The sequence below is a fragment of the Callithrix jacchus genome, chromosome 13 (genome assembly GCF_049354715.1).
Source record: "Callithrix jacchus isolate 240 chromosome 13, calJac240_pri, whole genome shotgun sequence".
In the NCBI taxonomy this organism is placed as follows: Eukaryota; Metazoa; Chordata; class Mammalia; order Primates; family Cebidae; genus Callithrix; species Callithrix jacchus.
The window spans coordinates 54,267,569-54,287,603 of NC_133514.1; the positions used below are offsets into that span (position 1 = coordinate 54,267,569).

Genomic DNA, 20,035 nt, shown 5'->3' on the forward strand with positions numbered 1-20,035 from the left:
AGAGGTGGTGGAATCCGTATCATGATTTTTATTAGTAAAGTCTACCTTTTATATTCTAATGCTAAGATAGAGGAGTCAGTGTTATTACTTTTGAAATAAAATATGCTTTTTAGAGATAGAAACATTGTTATGCTAAAAGTATCAGGCATCAACAAAATTTAAGCATGACATTTTACCCACAGCTTCATGCTACTTGAAGACAGGTGTTTTATAAAACTGGGAATCAGAGTGGATTGTTGCAATGAAATACATGAACTTTCACTGGTTCATTCTGAATCCCTTTAACTCATCTACTACTTCTCCTTTTGGATACTGTCTGTTCCTCCTAATCTGATGGTACCTGGGTTGTCAAGAGTGAAAACCAAGAACAGAAAATGCAAAAAATAGAAGAGCAGAGCACTTCCCTCAGCACTGGGGATATGAGAGAAGGGTATGAAAGAAAGAAGAACAGAGACAGAAAATCAGACACTGGGGATTTGCCAAGTTTGGCATAAAATTTTGAAAGCTAGAGATTTAAACATCCTATTTTCAAAAAACTCAAGAACTTCTGAGAGCATTAAATGTTTCTTGGCTTTGCTAGTTGTTCAAGATTATTATAGTCTTTTATATATATTAAGCAATGTTTGGGGTTGTCTTTGAAAAGATGCATTTCCCTACATGTTGAATTGGTTTCAATGACTGATTTTTCATTTCTAAAAGTTCTGTTATTTAAAAAAATGTGTGGTCTTTTATGATGGTGACATACTCTTCTCCTGTTTGCTTGCCTTTAGTAACTGTGAACACACTCATCTGATAATTCTATTATCTGCAGTCTTAGGGCTGAATCCCGCTATTTGCCACGTCTGCCAACTCAAGTCCCTGCTGGACATTCTTGGCTTGTGTGAAGTTCTGCACTGAGACTTCATCTCCCAGGGGCAACTATCCATAGATCTAGTATGCATCTGGGTGGAGAATGTGCCTCCAGATTGGTTTCGTGTTTGCTGGAGGTAGCAATATAACATAATCCTTTTCTTTGGGATTCCTGGACAAAACTGGTAACATCAATTCAAAGCCTGGCCCTGGGTGAGGCCAGCTCTAGCCCTCCTACTCCTGACCCAGAGCACATGCTGGGGAAACGAGTGTCCCCACTGCCTCCAGCTCCCTGCGGCCAGCAGGCAGAGGCTTCTTCGCTTCCTTTCTTTCCCTGCAGGTGTCGGTCTCAGGCCGCATCTCCTGTTCCCTTGGAGTTTCTGAAACCCAAGACTCCCACTTAACCAGTTCTGGCAACAATCTCCCTAATCTACCCACCTAAGGACCACAGAGACCACTCTGGCTCTCAATTGTTTTTTTTATTTTGTTTTGTTTTGAGACAGGGTCTCACTCTGTCACCCAGGCTGGAGTGCAGTGGTGCAATCTAGGCTCACTGCAACCTCTATCGCCCAGGCTCTAGTGATTCTCCTGCCTTAGCCTCCTGAGCAGCTGGGATTACAGGTGCCTGCCATGACAACCAGCTAATTTTTGTATTTTTAGTAGAGACAGGGTTTCAACATGTTGGTCAGATTGGTCCAGAACTCTTGACCTCAAGTAATCCGCCCACCTTGGCCTACCAAAGTGCTGGGATTACAGGCATGAGCCACCGCGCCCAGCCTTCTGGTTCTCAATTCTAAAATCAGTTCCAACTCTTGAAGATTTCCCTAAATTTCCTGGGAATTCAGCGATGTATTTAAGAGATAACTTTGTATTTTATGCAGTGTTTTACTCAATATTTATTGAGCACCTCCAGTGCTAGGCACCATCTAAGGCATGGGGGATAGAGAGGTAAACACAGCGGCCACACCTGCTCTCCTGTATCTCAAGTGTTCTGCACAGGACCATTTCCAGGTCACTGAGGCTGCTCTCCTGTCAGTTTTACTTTCCAGCTACACATTATTCTATAAACTTAAAATGTAAAAAATCCTCCTTATTTAATGCATTAGCTACTAGCCAAAAGCTTTGTAGTATTAGGTGTAAAAACAGACATCCTAATCAACCTTATTGTTTAAGAAAAGCAAAGCTCTATTAGTTTAGTTTCTATAGGTTACACAAACTATTTAGTTTGGTTTTAATTTTAATAAGTAATACACATGTTAAGAAACATTTTTTTTTTTCTTTTTTTGAGATGGAGTTTCGCTCTTGTTACCCAGGCTGGAGTGCAATGGTGCGATCTCGGCTCACTGCAACCTCTGCCTCCTGGGTTCAGGCAATTCTCCTGCCTCAACCTTCCGAGTAGCAGGGATTACAGGCACACGCCACCATGCCCAGCTAATTTTTTGTACTTTTAGTAGAGACAGGGTTTCACCATGTTGACTAGAATGGTCTCAATCTATTAACCTCGTGATCCACCTGCCTCAGCCTCCCAAAGTGCTGGGATTACAGGCGTGAGCCACCGCGCCCGGCCCACAGAAACCATTTTTATGTGAAACAATATATGAAGCTCATAATTCAGTGTCATTGGATTTAAAACATGCTCTTCTGTTTGAACCACACCTTTGAAGGGTCACAGGAAAGGAGGTTCTGTGAGTTTGTTTACTGGGGAAGTAGGATCCACCTACAGTGCCTCCAATATTGTCTCTGTAGACTGCTGCCTGGTCAATAGCAGACACAATTAGATTCTCCTGATGTATTAGAAGCTTCATTTTCCTTCATTGTCCATTTTTGCTAACACAATATTAAAACTCCCACGGACAATGCTCCTAGCCGGGATGCCAACGTCACTCCAATGTTACAAAAAACAATATACAAACATGCTATGGCAAAAGTTTTTGCCTAGAATCACTCTATTGTCACACAGCTGCATATGATCACATACATTTGGAGAAAAGTTTCACATGACACATAAATGTCTTCTAAAAATTTCCCTTGGCCACCCAATCCCCAAAAGTTTGGTTCTAAAAACCATTCTTTGTTCACTTACCTAGGATTCTGATTATACATCAAATTCATCTTCATCTCCCTATTAAAGCAGCTTATCTAAACCAACACTATCCTCACTTGTCTCCGAGGCTGCTGAGACACTAGTCTTGTCATTGCAACCATCCTCCCATGTCAGTGTTCTGAAACTCCCACCCATGTCTTCCCCAACAGAGCTGCATCGCACAGGGATTAACAAAGGCTAACTTCCCCAGCTCCAAAGAAAGTGGCTTATATATTACTTCCCATACTTAAGAAAATAACTTCACAATCTCAAACACAAACAGAAAAGGAAGGCTTTTCATGACAGTCACTAGGGTGCCTAGCAATGCTACTTCCTCTATTAGGACAATTCCACCACCATGACCATGACCATGACTTCATTTTCTGGAGGGTTCTATTTTGTTCTGGGCAGTTTTGAAACCACTCACTTCAAAAGCAGTACATGAGGCCAACACGTGTGCAAATACTTGGCATAAAACCCCAAGTAACTTCCTTGTGGCTGGCATTTCACAGCTGAGGCACATGGGATTGCGACTGCTTTGTGTGCTTTCTTGATTGAAGGATAAAAGCAGGCACTAAGGAGAAGAGCTCTTTGAGATTTCTGACTCAGACACTCAATCCTCTAGGCACAGGCCTGGTCTCCTTTATATCTGAAATCTGACCAGTGTCCATGCATGGCCATTTCTCATTCAGAACTATTTTTACGGTGCCTCGCACATTCCAAACCATTCTACGCATCACTCTCTTAACAAATGCGAATGTCTCACATTTGATGGGAACCCCAGGGAGGGAAGTCAGGGAAGAGTCCAGTGCATAGTGTGAGCATCTTGCTAACATCCACTAAGAAGAGCAGACAGCAGGAACACTTATCCTGAAGTCTGTTACTTTTTAGCAAATCATTTTTGGGTGGCTGCACTGACTGCATTAGTGGGTGTCCGTGGGTTCTGACTTCAGTTTGCTCCGGCTCTGGCTGTTTGCCACAAACTTCAAACTTCAGTTTGCTCTGGCTGTGGCCTCTTGGAGAGGCCACCCCTTTCCCAGGTTTAGTGAATGGCGATGTCTGAGCAGCAGGGCTCCTCCACTGCCCAGATTTGCAATCTGTGAAAATGTGTCATGTGTAAGAATGTACTTCTTTTTCTCCTCTTTATTGTTATAACTGCTGCTGCTGGTACTACAAGTAGTAGTCGTAGTTTCTGTCTGGGTAAAATACCTCAGTCTTTCAAAATAATAATTTATCTTCTTTCCCCTTTCCCCAGATATAAAAATCCGTAAGGCAAAAGACACAGAGGCATTTTGTAAGTGCAGGGTCAGAAACGGATCCTCTTTAAAAACTTCTGCTTAATGCCATTGATACTAAGTGTGCTACTGGGCCCCCTCCCACACCCTTAAGGAACTACGGGCAGAGAGCTACACAGATACAGTCGTGGTTGGCCTGAGGGCAAAATTGGTGGTGGTTTGAAGGGAAATGTAAAAGGGAGCAAAGAAAGCTGCTGGCAAGACCTCCAGCTCCAGCCCTGCCTCAGTCTGCATGAAGGTGCCCATGTTTGTCTTTCTCTCAGTTACTCCATGGGGTCTGATGAGTCTCAACACAGCAGCTTCTCTGGCCCGACAGAGAAGGGGAGATTTGTGTACTGTTTCCATTAGAGTGTCATGGGAAAGCAACTGTTGGCAGCGAATTCAGGGATGTTCTCATTAAAAAGCTTTTAAGAGTTCTGCTCCCCAGAATTGTCCATTGTACAATTCTTTAACACAATGTCATATTCAAAGACCAACTAACAAGGCTGTCAGAGTGACATTCACACCAGGGACAGGGCAGCCTCTCCCGACCCAGGTTCTGTGAGTGATCCACATCCAGCTCCTCTAATAAAAGGAAACACTGTGGAGGAATCAAAGTGGCTCCAGAACATGCCTTATTTAAAAAAAAAAAACATAAATAGGATGTGTTTGCAACATAATTGAGTTTTCTCTTCTATGTGAAATGTCTTCGTGAATAAAAACATCAGAACAAGGGATGTTTAAAACTCCTGATTCACATTGCTTCCCCTTCTAGGAAATGATGCTCCCTAGACTTGGCCTTTCACTATGGAGATTTTTAGCTTTCTTGCTAAAACATACAAAATTAAAAGAAGCTAGACAGATGTTTAAAAAAGGTGCTATTCCATGACAAGACAGTGGCTCTACAGCGGCCGTTCAATTAGTCTTTAATTGAGTCTTCAGTTAGAGTGACTCTTTAGAAACCCACCCAGGGGTCAGTGCAGAGCTCTCCTGCTGCTACAGATCAGGCCCTCTGGGGATGTGCTGGGGAGGTGGGGAGCTGCAGCTGGCTGGAGGCTCTTCTAGACCCAGTTCTGCCACCAAGCAGGAGGAGGGTTTATTGAGGAGCCGCTTCACTTCTCAGGCCTCATTTTTGTCATCTGCGGAATGAGAGACTTCATCTGAAGACCTGCTGTTCCCTTCTGAGCTGTATTGTTCGGAGATCCTGTGCCACCACATGACACCAGCTCACTCTGCTAATCTACTTCTTGTGAAGCTTTACTGTCCCTCAGTATTTGGTTTTCTTCAACTAGGTATGTTTCTCTTTCCCAAATCACTACAAGTTTCTGAAGCTATGTGATGCATTTATGATGGTGACAACTTATCACTTCTCCAGGTTACACAATATGGACCCAGAAGAAACCAGGAGGAGGAGAGCTCTCTGATACAGGCTGTAACTGCACACAGCTATGTGCGACACCCCTTGAAGGATGAACATTTGGGAGGGGAGATGCATTTCCTGTAAAACCGGCTGTCAAAGGTAAGAGGGACACCCTGTGCTGTGGTTCCAGAGCTGTGGTTCCGGAAACAGCCCATCTGCGGAATGAGCAAAGAAGAGCTACAAATGGGAAGTGAAAACCAGGACCCTGAGCAGGGAAGCTGTGACACACTTTCCCCCTTGGCAAGCCCCAATGGCAGCATAAAGCACTCTCTCTTTATTATTAATCACACTTTAGGCCAGGTGCGGTGGCTCACGCCTGTAATCCCAGCACTTTGGGAGGCTGAGGCAGGTGGATCATGAGGTCAGGAGACTGAGACCATCCCGGCCATGGTGAAATCCCGTCTCTACTAAAATACAAAAAATTAGCCAGGCGTGGTGGCGCGCGCCTGTAGTCCCAGCTACTCAGGAGGCTGAGGCAGGGGAATCGCTTGAATCCAGGAGACAGAGGCTGCAGTGAGCCAAGATCATGCCACTGCACGCCAGCCTGGCAAAAAAGCAAGACTCCGTCTCAAAAAAAAAAAAAAATCATACTTTACATGGACATGGCATTTGGGCTTTTAAAGGTGCTCCCTCATTTAACAGTTCCTTTGCTCTGAATCACCCCTGTGTAATCTCATTGGGTAGGCAGGGCAATGCTGTCATGCCCATTTTACAGATGAGAAAACAGAGGCCGAGAGACTTGCCTGAGAAATTGAGCTGGGAATGAACACAGCCAGGCTAGGGCCCAGGGTCTCTCATGCCCAGGCCAGGGTCAATTCCAGTGAGGCAGGACACGCCTGCTAGCAACAACTTGTGGGGCCGTGTTAGCTGAAAGCTGGGAAATGTGTCTTTCTGAGGTTTCCATCCTGGAGGTGGGTCACTCAACCACTGGAAATTTGTGTAACTGTGGTTTGCTACTGCTCACACAACAGTATTCTCAGAGGAAGGCCCTGAGTGCAGTCCGGGCTAACAAAGGCGCTTCCTGTGATCATTCCATGGAGTCCTAAATCACTCCATCTGTGGGGAAACTGGCAGTTCCCCAATATCTGCCTGTCCTGCTCTACTTTGGTACAAAACTTAGGGACATCTCACTTGTGATTTAGGAATGAGAATACGCTGAACGACGTTCTGTAATACATATCTAACACGATGTCCAAACACAGTGTTAAGAAAACATTAAAAACATTACAAATGCTTATTCTGGGCCTTCTAACTAGGAGGGCTCTGAGGCACCCTGCTGCTCCCTGAATGCCACGGCAGCTCCACACAGCTCACGGAGGTTCTGCTTGTTTACTGGGAGGTTGGCACCAATGTGAGCGTGGCCGTTTGGCATGTGGAGTGTCTCCATGTCACACCCCTGTCTGGTCCACATTTACTCTCCTCTGGGGCAGGGACCCGGATGCCACCTTCTCAGGCAGGGCTGACCTCTGCCCAGGTGACATAAGGAGGGTGGGCCTGCACAGGATGTTTCTGAAAACTTGTTTTGTTTTCATTTAAGCTTCTTAGAGGCAGTTTTCACGCAGCTGTGTGTCCAATCGCAAGGGTAGAGGTGTGACACACATCCTCAGGGAAGGGGAGAAGCCCAAATGGGAGATACTGGGACTCATGTGAGTAAGGTGGCAGCCTTCTGGCAACTGTCTGACAACACAGCAGGCAGCCTGACCAGGTCATAGCAGCGCCGGCCCTGCCCCACCCTCGTGCTTCTGCTCATCTCCTAATCAAATCCAGCTGGCTTTTCTGCTGAGTGAGCTTCTGTCTCCCCTCAGTGTTGCGGTCCTCACCTCTCCCTCACCCCTGCCCTGCGGGAGCTGCTCCCATGCCCTGGAGATAAGTGGTAACATCCCCAGGTGGACTAAGAAATTAAGGATCTTCATCAGTGTCTTAGAGAAGCTGCTGTCCTCAGTGAAGAATATTGCTCCAGCCCTGCCAACAACCTGCCTTGACCAGTAGAGGCAGCGCCAGGGTTCACTCCTCGGGAACCCCATTTATCTCCCAGGTGGGGTGGCCTGCGTCTAAGAGCTTCCACTCTTCCAGGCTGCTCACAATGGTTCCAATCATGCATGTTCCTCTGGTGGCTGGAGCCTTGTGTACATGGGGTTACTGTGGTGACAGAGACTGATAAGGGTACCCACAGGTCAGGAGAGAGACTCCCTGATTCTCCCAACCAGCCAGCAGTGTCACTGGAGACCATGGGACAGTCACAGAGACACCAGCAACAAAGAACTGAAAAGGGGAGTCCTAAGAGGAGTTTCCTCCATTGCAGGAAAGCCCATGCTGGGTTTTCATCCCTTCTTTCTCTGTGGTTGGACAAGAAGCCACTACGCACTCACCAAGGAGCCTACCTCCAGGTGCCCCAGGACTGCAGGAACAGGAGTGGACAGTGCCTGCAGTGAGCTGTTCTTCTGTCTGGCAAGCACAGCAGTTCCCTGCATGCACCTGCACATACCCTGTCCCAGTGCCATGCAATGGGTTTGCTGCCAATGAGTTCTGTCCATTTCCACCTCCTCCTGCCATGTTCCCTCAGGGACTTGCCTGGGGCAGAAACCATCACACAGCCAGCCACACAGGAAAAGGAGGGGGACGGTGGGAGGATTGCGTGCTTGCGCTGACCTCCAGGCTGAAGCAGCTCTGGCCTCCTGGCCCGTGGCTCCCAGCATCCCCGTCTGCTCGGCGGTGCAGCTCCCGTGCGGCTCGGAGGCGCAGGCTCTCCCGCTCATCCCCTCGGCCCGGCCCGAGCTGCCACTCCAGCTGCTCTCTCAGTCTGGACTGTTAGGTGCACGGGAGGGATTTGTTGTTGTTTTTTAAAATTTTGAACAACAACAAAAAAAAAATAAAGGACAAGGAGGTGGGGGCAGAGAGTGGGGATGAAGAAAACAACAATGGATAAGGGAGACAATTGAGAAAATGACCAGACAAAGAATGGCATGAACAGAAACACAGCTCAAAGACAGTGGAGTAAGAAAGTGAAGAGAACAGACCCAAGATGAGGATGAGCAAAAGGGCAGGTGGACACATCTGAAAAGCAAAAAGAGAAAGTAGGGGTGCAAAACACTGGTCACGGGGTGCATGCGATGGTGATGCATGAATCCAGAACTCAACTGCAAGCACGCTACCCACGAAGGAAACGAAAACGAGGCTCTTCCTTCCTTACTTGTGGGTCGAGCAGCCAAAGCCACAGTCCAGGGCGGCAGCTGGGCCATGCACCCAAGGCAAGGCTAGGACAGCAGTCCTCGGAGGCCCTCCTCACCCTCCCCCGCAGCGTCAGGGCGGCGGGAGCCAGCAGAGCTTTTCCACCAAAACCATCCTTCTCAGCACCGCGCTCCTCACCCGCTTTGGCTGGTCCTCCAGCGGGAGTGGGGGCCTCGGCTGCCTAGGGCCTTGGACTGCACTGTGTCCCTTGAAACACACCCAGGAAGGGACGTGCTCGTTAGCGAGTCTGCTAATTATCCTGACTGTGACATACATTTGTCTTAGCCTCCTCACGGCTTCTTCAGCGGGTGGCTGGTTGTTTGAGACACCAAGAGAGGAGCAAGGCCGGCCTGCGTCGAGCCCTATTGCTTCCAATGGGCTTAGCCTCGTGTCTGGAAGGGCCTCTAAACAACGAGTCGCGGTGCAGTTAAAAATAAGACAGGAAAAAGGAAAAAGAAACAAGGCAATACAAGAGAACTTAAAAAAAAACAACGGAGCCCAACCAAGAGAGAGGATCCGGTTGCCCCAGAGGCTTTAGTACAATGCAGGTTTGAAATCATAACCAAGCAGCTGTGAGCAGCGTGAGCCCGAGTGCAGCAATGCCAGCGAGAAGGAGGAAGAGCAAGGTGGAGCAGGGAGGCGAAGCCACGAGCCCCCTTACCTGCAAGTCGGGGCCCAGCTCCTTCCCCAGGTTCCCGATGGGGGAGTCCCGGGACACAGAAGTCACAGTGGAGAGGAAGCTGGAGGACTCTGTGAGGTGGGGCAAGGGGGACAGGCCATCCCCAATGCGGTTCACCTGCTCCAGGAAGGCCTGCAGCTCCTTTCTGAAAGCCTTCATCTTGGCATTGATGGTCCCCAGCAGGTGGGGCTCCTGCTGGTCCCCCTCGCCCTGATCTTCTTCACCCTGGAGGCCAGGCCCTGGTGAGGGCGCACCACCCTGCAGCCCGGCATCGTGGAGGAAACTGTCGGTGTCTGTGATGAGGCGTTCCATGGTCCGCTCCAACTGCTGGGCCTCATGCTTTAGGGTCACTAGGCACTCGGAGTCCTCCTGGGCCTTTAGGAGCTCCGTGGGGCACGGCTCACTGGCCTCCGATGGCTTCCCGCTCTCAAAGCCTGATGTCTTCTCAAACATTTCCTCCGAGTCACTCTCCCCACCAACAGGCCCTTCCCGCTTGGGCTGGGGCAGGCGGCCCTCCTCCCCATCACTCTCCTTCTTGCCTGCATCGCTTTCGGCGTCACTGTCTCGGGGGCTGGGGGCATGCACCCCCAGGTGGGCGGCCAGGTCGCAGCGCTGGATGTTGGACAGCAGCGCGTGGTTCTCGTGCTGTAGTTTGAGCACCTTGCCACTGAGCTCGCTGATCTGCAGCCTGGCCGACTTCAGCTCCTCCTGCAGGGGGGCCCCACCCCCAGCACTAGGACTCACACCCTCCCCAAGCCAGCCTGGCTCCCGGGGAGGCTCAAACTTGAACTTGCTGAGCTCGTGGGTCAGCTGCCGGTTGTGGTCTTCAATCTCGGAGATGGACCTCCGGAGCAGCTCCGCTTCCTCTTCCACAAACTGCAGGTGGCGGCGGAGCTCCGTGGAGGACTCCAGGGAGTCGCCGAAGGGTGAGGTAGGAATGCTGGGTGCATGGTCTCGGCCCGGGCCCTCCCGCTCCTGCTGGCTCCGCATGTCCTCCATCTCCGCCTTGAGGCCACGGTTCTCAACCTCCAGCTCAACTATTTTCCGGCCTAAGATGTTGGCTTCCTCCTCCACCATCTTCAGCCGCAGCTTCAGCTCAGCCTCCCTGGTGCTGGGGGGCCCACCTGCTTCCCCCGTGGGCAGGGGGCTGTCCACATCCCCATAGAGGGACTTGTACTTCTGGAGCTCTTGCTCCAGCTCATCCTTCTCCTTTCCTAGTTTGGCCATCTTTTTGCGCATCAGGAAGGCTTCCTCTTTGGCAAACTGGAGCTGGCACTTCAAATCGGCACTGTCATCCTGCCAGGAGAAAACAGCCCGGGAGAAGGGTTATTTGAAAATACCAAATGTTCGTGTTTTTCATGATTCCCCTCACACCTCGCCCCCAACACACACACAAACACCAAACACCGATCTTCCCGTTGGTGCCGTTGCATTACACAGAGAAAGAGCCAAGACAAAGCAGAGGTGGGTCCAGGGGGCTTTGTGGAAGAGACCTGGGAAAGGCCTACAGTTTGTTTTTTGCCACAGAAACAAAATAAACCAAAAAAATTAGTTTGGAAAAAAAGTTCATGTCACAACTATGATACAAATTATGAGCAAAGAAGAGAAAACGAAATGAAACACAAAACCCACCGGGAATGTACAACCCCTCCTTGCTCTGTGGATCCCACCTGGTTACTTACCAACACCAGTAAGAGACAGCAGGATCCCTCACCAAGGCCTGGGGCAGGCACACAGGGTTCAGAGCCTCTTCCGCCCTGCTGCACTCACCGCCTCCAATGTGCAGACCTCCTTCATTCAAAGTGGCCCTCAATCCACGAGGTCTGACCAGGATGGGGAAGTCAGGCCACCCCAAATAACAGCTCAGCTTTCCCCTGGTTTCCTAAGGTACCTGAGACAGGGCAATTCCCTTCTCTCCATCCCAGTCTCCCCAGCCCTAATGTCCCACAAGAATGATATGACCAAAAAAAAATGAGGTATGAGCCTGAGGATGCTTGGAAGTCCAGGCACGTTCTGAGTCAATACCGAGCTCTGAAGGCTGGTACACACTGGGTACTGCAGACCCAGACACCTGGGCTCCTTGCAGCCTTTCGCCACGCAAGTACAACTTCAGAGGCCTTTGCTTATGTTCCTTTCCCTTTGGTTGCTATAACGCAGCAGGAAATTAAACTTGGAGACCCAAGGCAAGGAGATAAGTGCTGGATAGAGTCAAGTGTATCAAAACCTGAGAAGTGTCCTCATCAGGCTTCAAGAGTGTTCTGGAAGGTCCTCAAAGCCGACTCTGCTGCTCACGGCCTGCACTGCTTGGCTGAGGTCAAAACGGCAGTTTTCAGATCCACTGGAAAGTCAACTCTGCTTTGCAGGGCTGGTCTCGTTTTGAAGCCAGATAAATCCCCATTGTGGTTTTGCAAAAACATTTTACTATTCGCATTCAGCGGATGGGAAAAATGACCGACTTCATGAATCACTCCTCATTGATCGGCCATCAGAAATTCCAGAAGGCCTTAGCAAAGGTTTGCCCCATCACACAGAGAAACTGTCAACAACAGCTCTGGGAGAGTCAATTCCCACAGCCCCAGTGGAGGAAAAGGCATCCAACTGCTCTCCAGGCCTATTGACCCTTCTCTGAAACAAGTCAGCCCCTCGGGGAGAATTAACCCTTTCAGATCGTCATGTGTGCTCACAATGCAGCTTTTACACCCAGAGCATGGCTCGCTCTCTGCCACAGTCTGGTCACACACTCACCATCTGGCAGAAGGAGAAATGCCTCCCTTGGCACCTCCCAGCTTTCCTCCTTCCACTCTGAGAAGGCTCACCCTCCTCGCTCACCACAAACCCATGGAAAGGGGAAAAACAGTATGATGAGGAAGGCTCAGACCAATACCTATGACCAAGTGTGCAGCCACTGCCATAGGGAAAGCTTGCCTTGGCACTATCTGTGCATCCTCACAAGGATGACCACACCCACAGTCATCTCTTAGCTGAGGACAAAACCAGGCCTGCTGGACTTGGGGTCAAACATGCTGCCCGGAGTCCTAGCTTTGCCCCCGCCCCCGCTACTGTCCAAGGGACCTGGGCTAATCACAGAGCCCCACTGAACCTGTCTCTTTGTATCTAAAGTAGGAATGCTCGCTTAACCACAAGGTTGTTGTGAAGGTCAAATGAAATAATGGTCTGTATATGATAAATCATAAATGTAAATAGTGTATTTATCACATTAACAGGTTTGTATATGATAAATCACCATGCTCTAACTCCCTGGAATTAATTTTCTTATTTGTCTGAAATGCAATTAGTATTGAGTAAAGGAGCCAATAAATGTTTTTTTTCCTTCTTTGCACATTAGGAGAATAATTTATAAATGTCACGTGGTCTTTGAGTTCTGAGAACTTATCACATGAAGGATTTGGTTGGGTTTTGGTTAGGTAGATATAAAAAGCATTCCTGTGACTAACTCGAAGTAAGACTGTCTGCCCTTCTCACAAATATTGAGGCAAATGGGCTATTATCACCACTGGGGTAAAGACATATTTTTTTAAAGAACCTACACAGAATACATGGGCTGTGGAGAACACACAGAATACAACAGTGCAATCTTGGCTCACTATGACCACTGCCTCTCAGGTTCAGGCAATTCTCCTGCTCCCGGCCTCTGCCTCCTGAGTAGCTGGGACTACAGGAGCATGCCACTGCACCCAGCTAATTTTTGTATTTTTAGAAGAGACGAGATTTTGCCATGTTGGCCAGGCTGGTCTTGAACTCCTGACCTCAGGTGATCCACCACCTCGGCCTCCCAAAGTTCTGGCATTGCAGGTGTGAGCCACTGTGCCTGGCCTTGTCCATTTATTCTTTCAAGAAATATTAAGTACCTACTATGTCCCAGAAGTTGGCATGTTACTTTTAAGCAACCTCAGCTTCTTAGAACTTTCAAAAGTAGACCAAACAAAAGCACCTTTTCAATTTTTGATAAACGCAAATTTGTAAGAAATCCAAATACACAGACAGATCTTTGTTGTTCCCATGAAGGAATGGAGTTTAAGCCAAAGTACCTGTCATTGGAGATGGACTGTAAATACTTAAAAGCTTGGGACCAGAAAACAGGGGAGTGCCTTCAGCCCCATTGTTAACTTGAGAGCCAGTGTCTGTCCATTGTCAAAAATCATCTAAATGATCCCATCTCCACCTTTGAAGCAGAGAAATCCATGGCAGCAGAAATCATGGAGGGCAGCATTGTCCAGCTGCAGGGAAACTCAGCCCCACTTTCCATCCTCCTTGAGCCTGGGACTCGAGACTGCGCTAGACAAGGGGCGGGCAGGGCTGCCTGCTGTGACCTGCATCAGTGGAAACTTGCAGCTGGAGGGGCAGAGTTGCTTACATGGTGCGGAAAGCTTTTGGCTCAAACAGGCGTCTGGGCCAGGGACTCAGGCAATCCCACTCTGTCTTGTCCCTCCTCGCTCACCACAAACCCCATGGAAGAAGAAAAATGATATGACAAGGTAAGCTCAGGGAAATAACTACGACCAACTCCTGCTAGTCTCTCTGACAAGTTGAACTTAAAAACTGGGGAGGGAGGTAAGATCTCTGAGAAGGATTCTGAAACATGCTGGAGATTATACATGCTTATGGGCACCCCCTCGTGCAGGTAGAAGGTCCCCATAGAGCCTTCAAATCACCTTATTTCTGGAAACCTTCTACCTCACACCATTCCCCTCCCTCCACTGTCCATTACAAATCTATCATAGAATTCTCCTCCATCTCCTTGAACCTAAACCCAAGTCAGTAAAAGCAGCAAGATCCTATGACATACTCTAACGAGTGTCAATTTGTAGATTACCTGAGGATTGATAAAATGTCCAAAATGTCTTCTCAGTCCTTAAAGAAAAAAGCTATCTAAGCACCAGGAAGTCTAACATATGATTAAATCATGCTGTCATATCTATTTAACTACCCACACATGCACTATGAGGCCTGCCACCAAGGCTAAAGCAGTTTTTGAAAGAAAGACCATCCTGGAAGCCATGGGAGAGTGTATATTAAATGAAGGGGTCAGACATCCTCTGTGAGGTGGAGGCAGCTGAAGCAGGACTCGCTGCACCTGCTGGCTGTTGTGTGCAGGAGAGGGGTGGCCTGAGGGAAGCTGAGCTCAGCCTGTTCTGAGTGGGGGAAGCCACTCCTTCTCATAAGATGGGAAATCACAGCTTCAGCTCAGGCAGTGGGAGGCTGGATGCCCATCTTATCTTGTAATCGTAGACTTCTTAAAACTCTGCCAAGACTCTAGTGAAGGGGGCAAAACAGAGTCTAAACTGAAGGATATCATTTCTGCTTTCAAGAGATCATTGGATAGCCCCAGGAATGCAGTGTGAAAGCAGGTGAAGTCCAAACTTCCATATGACACACGATTCCTGATGTGGGCAGAGGACAGGCATGGCCAGGACAGGGAGACACCCAGGGGCCCACCACCATCACCACCAGCGAGAAAGGCCTTGCCAAGCAACAGAAATATATCACTCTCTGTATATATTCTTTGGCTTGCAAGTCGGCCGTCCAGCCAGCACCCCAAGCGGGTGACTGCCCGCGTGCCTACCTTGCGCCGGGGCGCCAGCTTCCTTTGGGTTTTGGTTGCGGGCCTGCAGTTCCCAGGGCGCTCCATTCCACCATTCTGCTAAACAGAAACTGCTTTCTCAATAATCCTGCAGGCCGGGCGGGTGGTTCAATGCATCCCAGGTACCTGGGTTTCTGACACTTGCCTAAGGAGCAGCAGCTCCTGTTCTTGGCCCATTTTACCCAAAGGGTGAATGCAACTCCATGCTGTTCATTTCACAATGGGGCAGAATTTCCCCTATTAAGGAAAAGATCTTCCCTGGGCAAGAGCCAGTCAACTGAAAACACTCTCAGCCCAGGAGAGTATAAGCACCCAGCAGCAGGATGGCAGACTTTAATCTCCCTGTTATTAATAGATTCCAAAGTGAGACTGGGAGGCTGGGAGGGTGGAAAGGAACAGTTAGGCTTTAGTGTTCCTGCTGCTACAGGGGCCTGCCCCTCCTTGAATGACGCCCTGGGGATCAGTGAGTTTGGAGAATCGAGAAACCCGAGGGGATCCTTATGAGGGCAGTTCACAGGGACTGGGCTGCACCAGGTCGGTGGAGGTCGCTGAGCTCTTAGTTACCCCAACTCATTGTGTCTCTCTAATTACTACTTGCTCTCAGAGTGCAGTGAGCTGATATCCCAATAACACCTTTGTTCTCTCTACCACCTAATGCTAGCAGCAATTTTTAGAAAAGAATCCCATTAAACAGCTTTACAGAAAAGCTAGGAAAGTTTTGAAGAATACATACTGTCCATCTAGAAAGGGCTGAGAATATTTTACCTTCAATTAGAACCATTTAAGATATTGTTTGCCTTGCACGTTAAAAAACAAAAGCAACAACATTCAAAAGAATGGCCTATGAAATGACTGAACACCACAGTGGAGGTTTTATTTCACTGTGTGGATGACTTTGAAGGTCAAACATTTTTTCCCACTTATGAGTACCACCAGGCCCCTAGACTACACTTAGTTCTGTTTCACACAAAGCCAGTTCTTTTTCCTGAAGAAATCACCAGCTTGTCAGCGTGAGGGAGAAACAAGAGGAAGGAGCTGTGGGTTTAGAAAGAAAATGTCCACCCTGTGGAAGTTAGGAATGAGGCCACGTATTTGGGCAGGTAATGTTTCTCTGAATGTTTTAAAGGCAAAGCTAACACTTATTGAAAAAATTAAAAATTTAAAAAGTGACTTCACTTATAGGAGATATAGCATGAGAATGAAAACCTCTGCTTACCTGGTTAAAGGTTTTCTTCTCTTTGTATATTTCCCGACTGCTTCTTCTTTTTAGGGAACTCTGAAATAGAACCAAGTGACGTTCTGTGACCAAGGGCTCACACGTGACGGCCAGCACCAGCGAACATCATCCCCACACGTAGGGACACACACATTGGACAGAGGCTGTTTCCCACCAGAATCAATAAACAACTTAGAATAAATGAGATCTTTGCTAAGAGTAGAATAAAATAAATAAATAAATAAATAAAATAAAAAACAACTTAGAGTCAACCTGTAAATGTAGTTGGAGAAGTCTGATGAAGTCTTTGAATCCTAAGATTCTTAAAATCCTAACTATTGTATTTGGGGAATTCCTTAAGTATCTAGTTAAATGAAAAAGGAGGCTAGCTGGAACAATTTTAACAATGCAGAGAAGGCAAAAAGAAGAGGAAAAAGGCAGGAAGTTGGGGAAACAGGTAACTCGGCTTTCTGGAGTTGGTTCACCTTCCAAATTATGTTTTATTTGGGCTAACATGAGAATTAATTGGTGTTTCCTGGCCAGGCGCAGTGGCTTATGCCTATAATCCCGATGCTTTGGGATGCCAAGGCAGGAAGATCACTTGGGGCCAGGAGTTCAAGACCATCCTGGACAACATAGTAGTAAGACTTTGTCTCCACAAAAAAATAATTTTTAAAAACTTAGCTGGGTGTGGAGTTGTGTGCCTGTAGTCCCAGCTACTAGGGTAACTGAGGTGGGAGAACTGTCTGAGCCCAGGAGTTCAAGGCTGCAATGAGCTATGATCAGGCCTGTAGCCCTGTACTTTAGCCTGGGCAACAAAGCAAGACCCTGTCTCAGAAAAAAAAAAATTAACTGGTGTTTCCTGAGTGGCCAGATAAAAAGTGGTGTGAAGGAAGACAAGGGCGGCCCTTGTTTATACAGAAAACCTAACTAGGTTGTGAAATTCTCAAAAAACCCACTCCAATTCACGGCTAATCCTCCATCTTAAAGATCTTACAAAGTTCATAACTTATTTCTATGTGAAATGAAGGCCTTGGCTGTGTCCTTTCATGCCTGGGAGCCCTGACTAGTTTTACATCATAGACTCCAGGCAAGAAAGTGCAAATACATCTGAAAACACAAACAGGAGTATGAATAAAGGGGCCCAGGGGTGTCTACGACAAACTGGGAGCCAGGCCAGCTCCTGCAAAGGGAAAGTGTGAAGGCAGAAAGAAATGAGAAGTGAGAAGCATCCTAGAGGAATATGAAGAGATTTGTAGCCTCTTAATCTGCAAAGATTAAGTTAATCCTGAGTAAAGCTGGAAGGAAGCAGGTGGGGAAGCAGACCTCTGCTGGCCCCAGACCTATCAAGGCAAACCTGCAAAAGGGAAGAGCCTGTCCCTGACACCTACCTCCTTTCCTTCTGCAGCTCCACCTCGGTTATCAGGGACCTCATCTGAGGTCTGCTCAGAGCCCTCTCTCTCGGCTTTATTCCTCGGTGCCCACCCTGTATCAGAAGGCTTTGCAAAGGAGGCTCTATGCAAGTTACTTACATCGCAGTTAGAACTTAAGTTCATTAACTCAGTACTGTTCACATTTTAAGTGTCTCACTCTCAGAATGTCAGGCCTTGCCATTTATTGGAGGAATCCTTGTTAAGAAACAGTTAAAATTCTAGTTGCCCCTTAGCCTTTAGGAGGCTAGAGACCTGGAAAAACGAAAATAGATAATTGAGAGAAGACCCTCAGGGCAGAGGGGTGAAGAGGGTCACAGAATCATCATGGGGTGGGGGTGGCAGGCTCTCTGGCTAACAAAGGTGGAAGGAATCCCAGCTGCAGGAGGCTTTATTTCATCTTTTTGGTAAAGCAGGTCACACCACAAAGAGAACCAGTCTCCTTCAACAGGTAAAGGTTAGCCTGGTTCTAACAGCTTAAGTTTCTCCACCCTTAATAAGGAAGTTTCCCAAGATTTTTACCTTCATGCTTCAGTTAAGAAGTTTCTTTTGTTTGTTTTGTTTTGAGATGGAATCTTGCTCTGTTGCCCAAGCTGGAGTGTAGTGGTGATCTCAGCTCACTGCAACCTCCACCTCCCAGGTTTAAGCGATTCTCCTGCCTCAGCCTCCCAAGTAGCTAGGATTACAGGTGCATACCACCACGCCTAGCTAATTTTTTGTATTTTTTTTTTTTTTTAGTAGAGACGAGGTTTCATCACATTGCCCAGGCTGGTCTCAAACTCCTGACCTCAGGTGATCCACCTGCCTTGGCCTCCCAAAGTGCTGGGATCACGTGTCCAGCCAGATGTTTCTTTTATTTGAATAAGCTGAGTGAGATAAATCCTGATGATTCAAAATAGAAGGGAGAGAGCCTGCTCCCAAGCTTTAACCTAAGGGATTTAATTCCAGGGCTGTAATGGCAATCAGGGCCCGCAGTGAGTGCAGAGCTGGGTGTACCTGGGTTTCATCACATTCTCCCAAGGTATGCACTAAAGAAAACTAAATACAAGTAAAATCAAAGTTTGAACTGGAGACAAAATCTATGCAGAATCCTGGGTTGCTGCATTTGAGGCTGGCCGCTGGAGCACATGCTGGGTGGGAGCCCTTGGATGGACTCTTCCAGCCACCCCCACCCCATGTGTTCCTTCCCCTTGCTGATGGGCTGTCAACTAGAGCCCTGAGTCCTGACATCCTTCTAGCAAATCACAGAACAGGCAGGGAGTCATGGGACACTCCTCTTCCATTCAGACTCCATTCACAAGAGTCAAAGTTTTAAAGTTAACAAGAGGCCCAGCACAGTGGCTCATGCCTGCAATCCTAGCACTTCGGGAGGCCGAGGCCAAGGTGGGTAGATCACTTGAGGTCAGGAGTTCAGGACTGGCCTGGCCAACACGCTGAAACCCTGTCTCTACTGAAAATACAAAAATTAGCTGGGCATTGTGGCTTACACCTGTAATCCCAGGTACTCGGGAGACTAAGGCAGGAGAATCTCTTGAACCTGGGACGTGGAGTTTGTAGTGAGCTGAGATCGTGCCACTGCACTCTAGCCTGGGCAACAGAGTGAGACTCCCTCTCACAAAATAAATTTAAAATAAAGAAATAAAGAAATAAATAAGTTAACCAGAAATTTGCAGAACCTGTATGAAGGAAATCATAAAACACTGAGGATCAACATAAAATAACACTTAATGCTGCCTAATGGGAAGACCTTATGTTATAAAAATGCCATGTTTCTTCCAAATCATTTTGTAAGTATGATGCCATTGTAACCAAATCCCTTAAAAAATATATATATACATACACACACATATATTTGAAAAGAGTGTATATGTGTATTTACACATTTTATGTGTTTATGAGCTAATTCAAAAACTCATCAAGAACAGAAGTTGGCAAACCATAGCCCTCAGAACAAATCAACCCATGGCCTGTTTTGTAAACAAAGTTTAATTAGAATACAGCCTCATTTATCACTGTCTGTGGCTGCTCTGCACTGCCAGAGCAGAGTTGAGCACTACTGACAAACTGTTATGGCTTGCAAAGCCTCAAACTAGTTTGCTGACCCCAATTTAGAAAAATAAATTGGTGAAAATTGCTAAGAACACTTTGAAAAGGAAAAATAATGACAGTATTTGTGCTATTAGATATAAAAATACAATATAATGGTTTGGTGCTGGTATAAGAATTAGATTAATGGAACTAAACAGAGGGCTCA

The 20,035-nt window shown here is 47.5% G+C and overlaps 1 protein-coding gene across 23 annotated transcripts in view; it reads right to left on the bottom strand.

The window, feature by feature from the left end:
- Positions 1 to 20,035, bottom strand: part of MTCL1 (microtubule crosslinking factor 1) — a 135,600-nt gene that overhangs the window by 39,836 nt on the left and 75,729 nt on the right. For 9 of the 23 annotated variants that reach the window (XM_078347754.1, XM_035270579.3, XM_078347753.1 and 6 more), the window contains 4 exons: positions 16,352 to 16,411; positions 15,118 to 15,195; positions 9,516 to 10,829; positions 8,276 to 8,431 (listed from right to left, as the gene is read on the bottom strand). In XM_078347754.1, coding sequence (XP_078203880.1) covers positions 8,276 to 8,431; positions 9,516 to 10,829; positions 15,118 to 15,195; positions 16,352 to 16,411 — 1,608 coding nt within the window. The remainder of the gene's footprint in view (positions 1 to 8,275; positions 8,432 to 9,515; positions 10,830 to 15,117; positions 15,196 to 16,351; positions 16,412 to 20,035) is intronic. The other 14 variants (XM_035270586.3, XM_035270589.3, XM_035270583.3 and 11 more) reach the window with 4 other exon arrangements.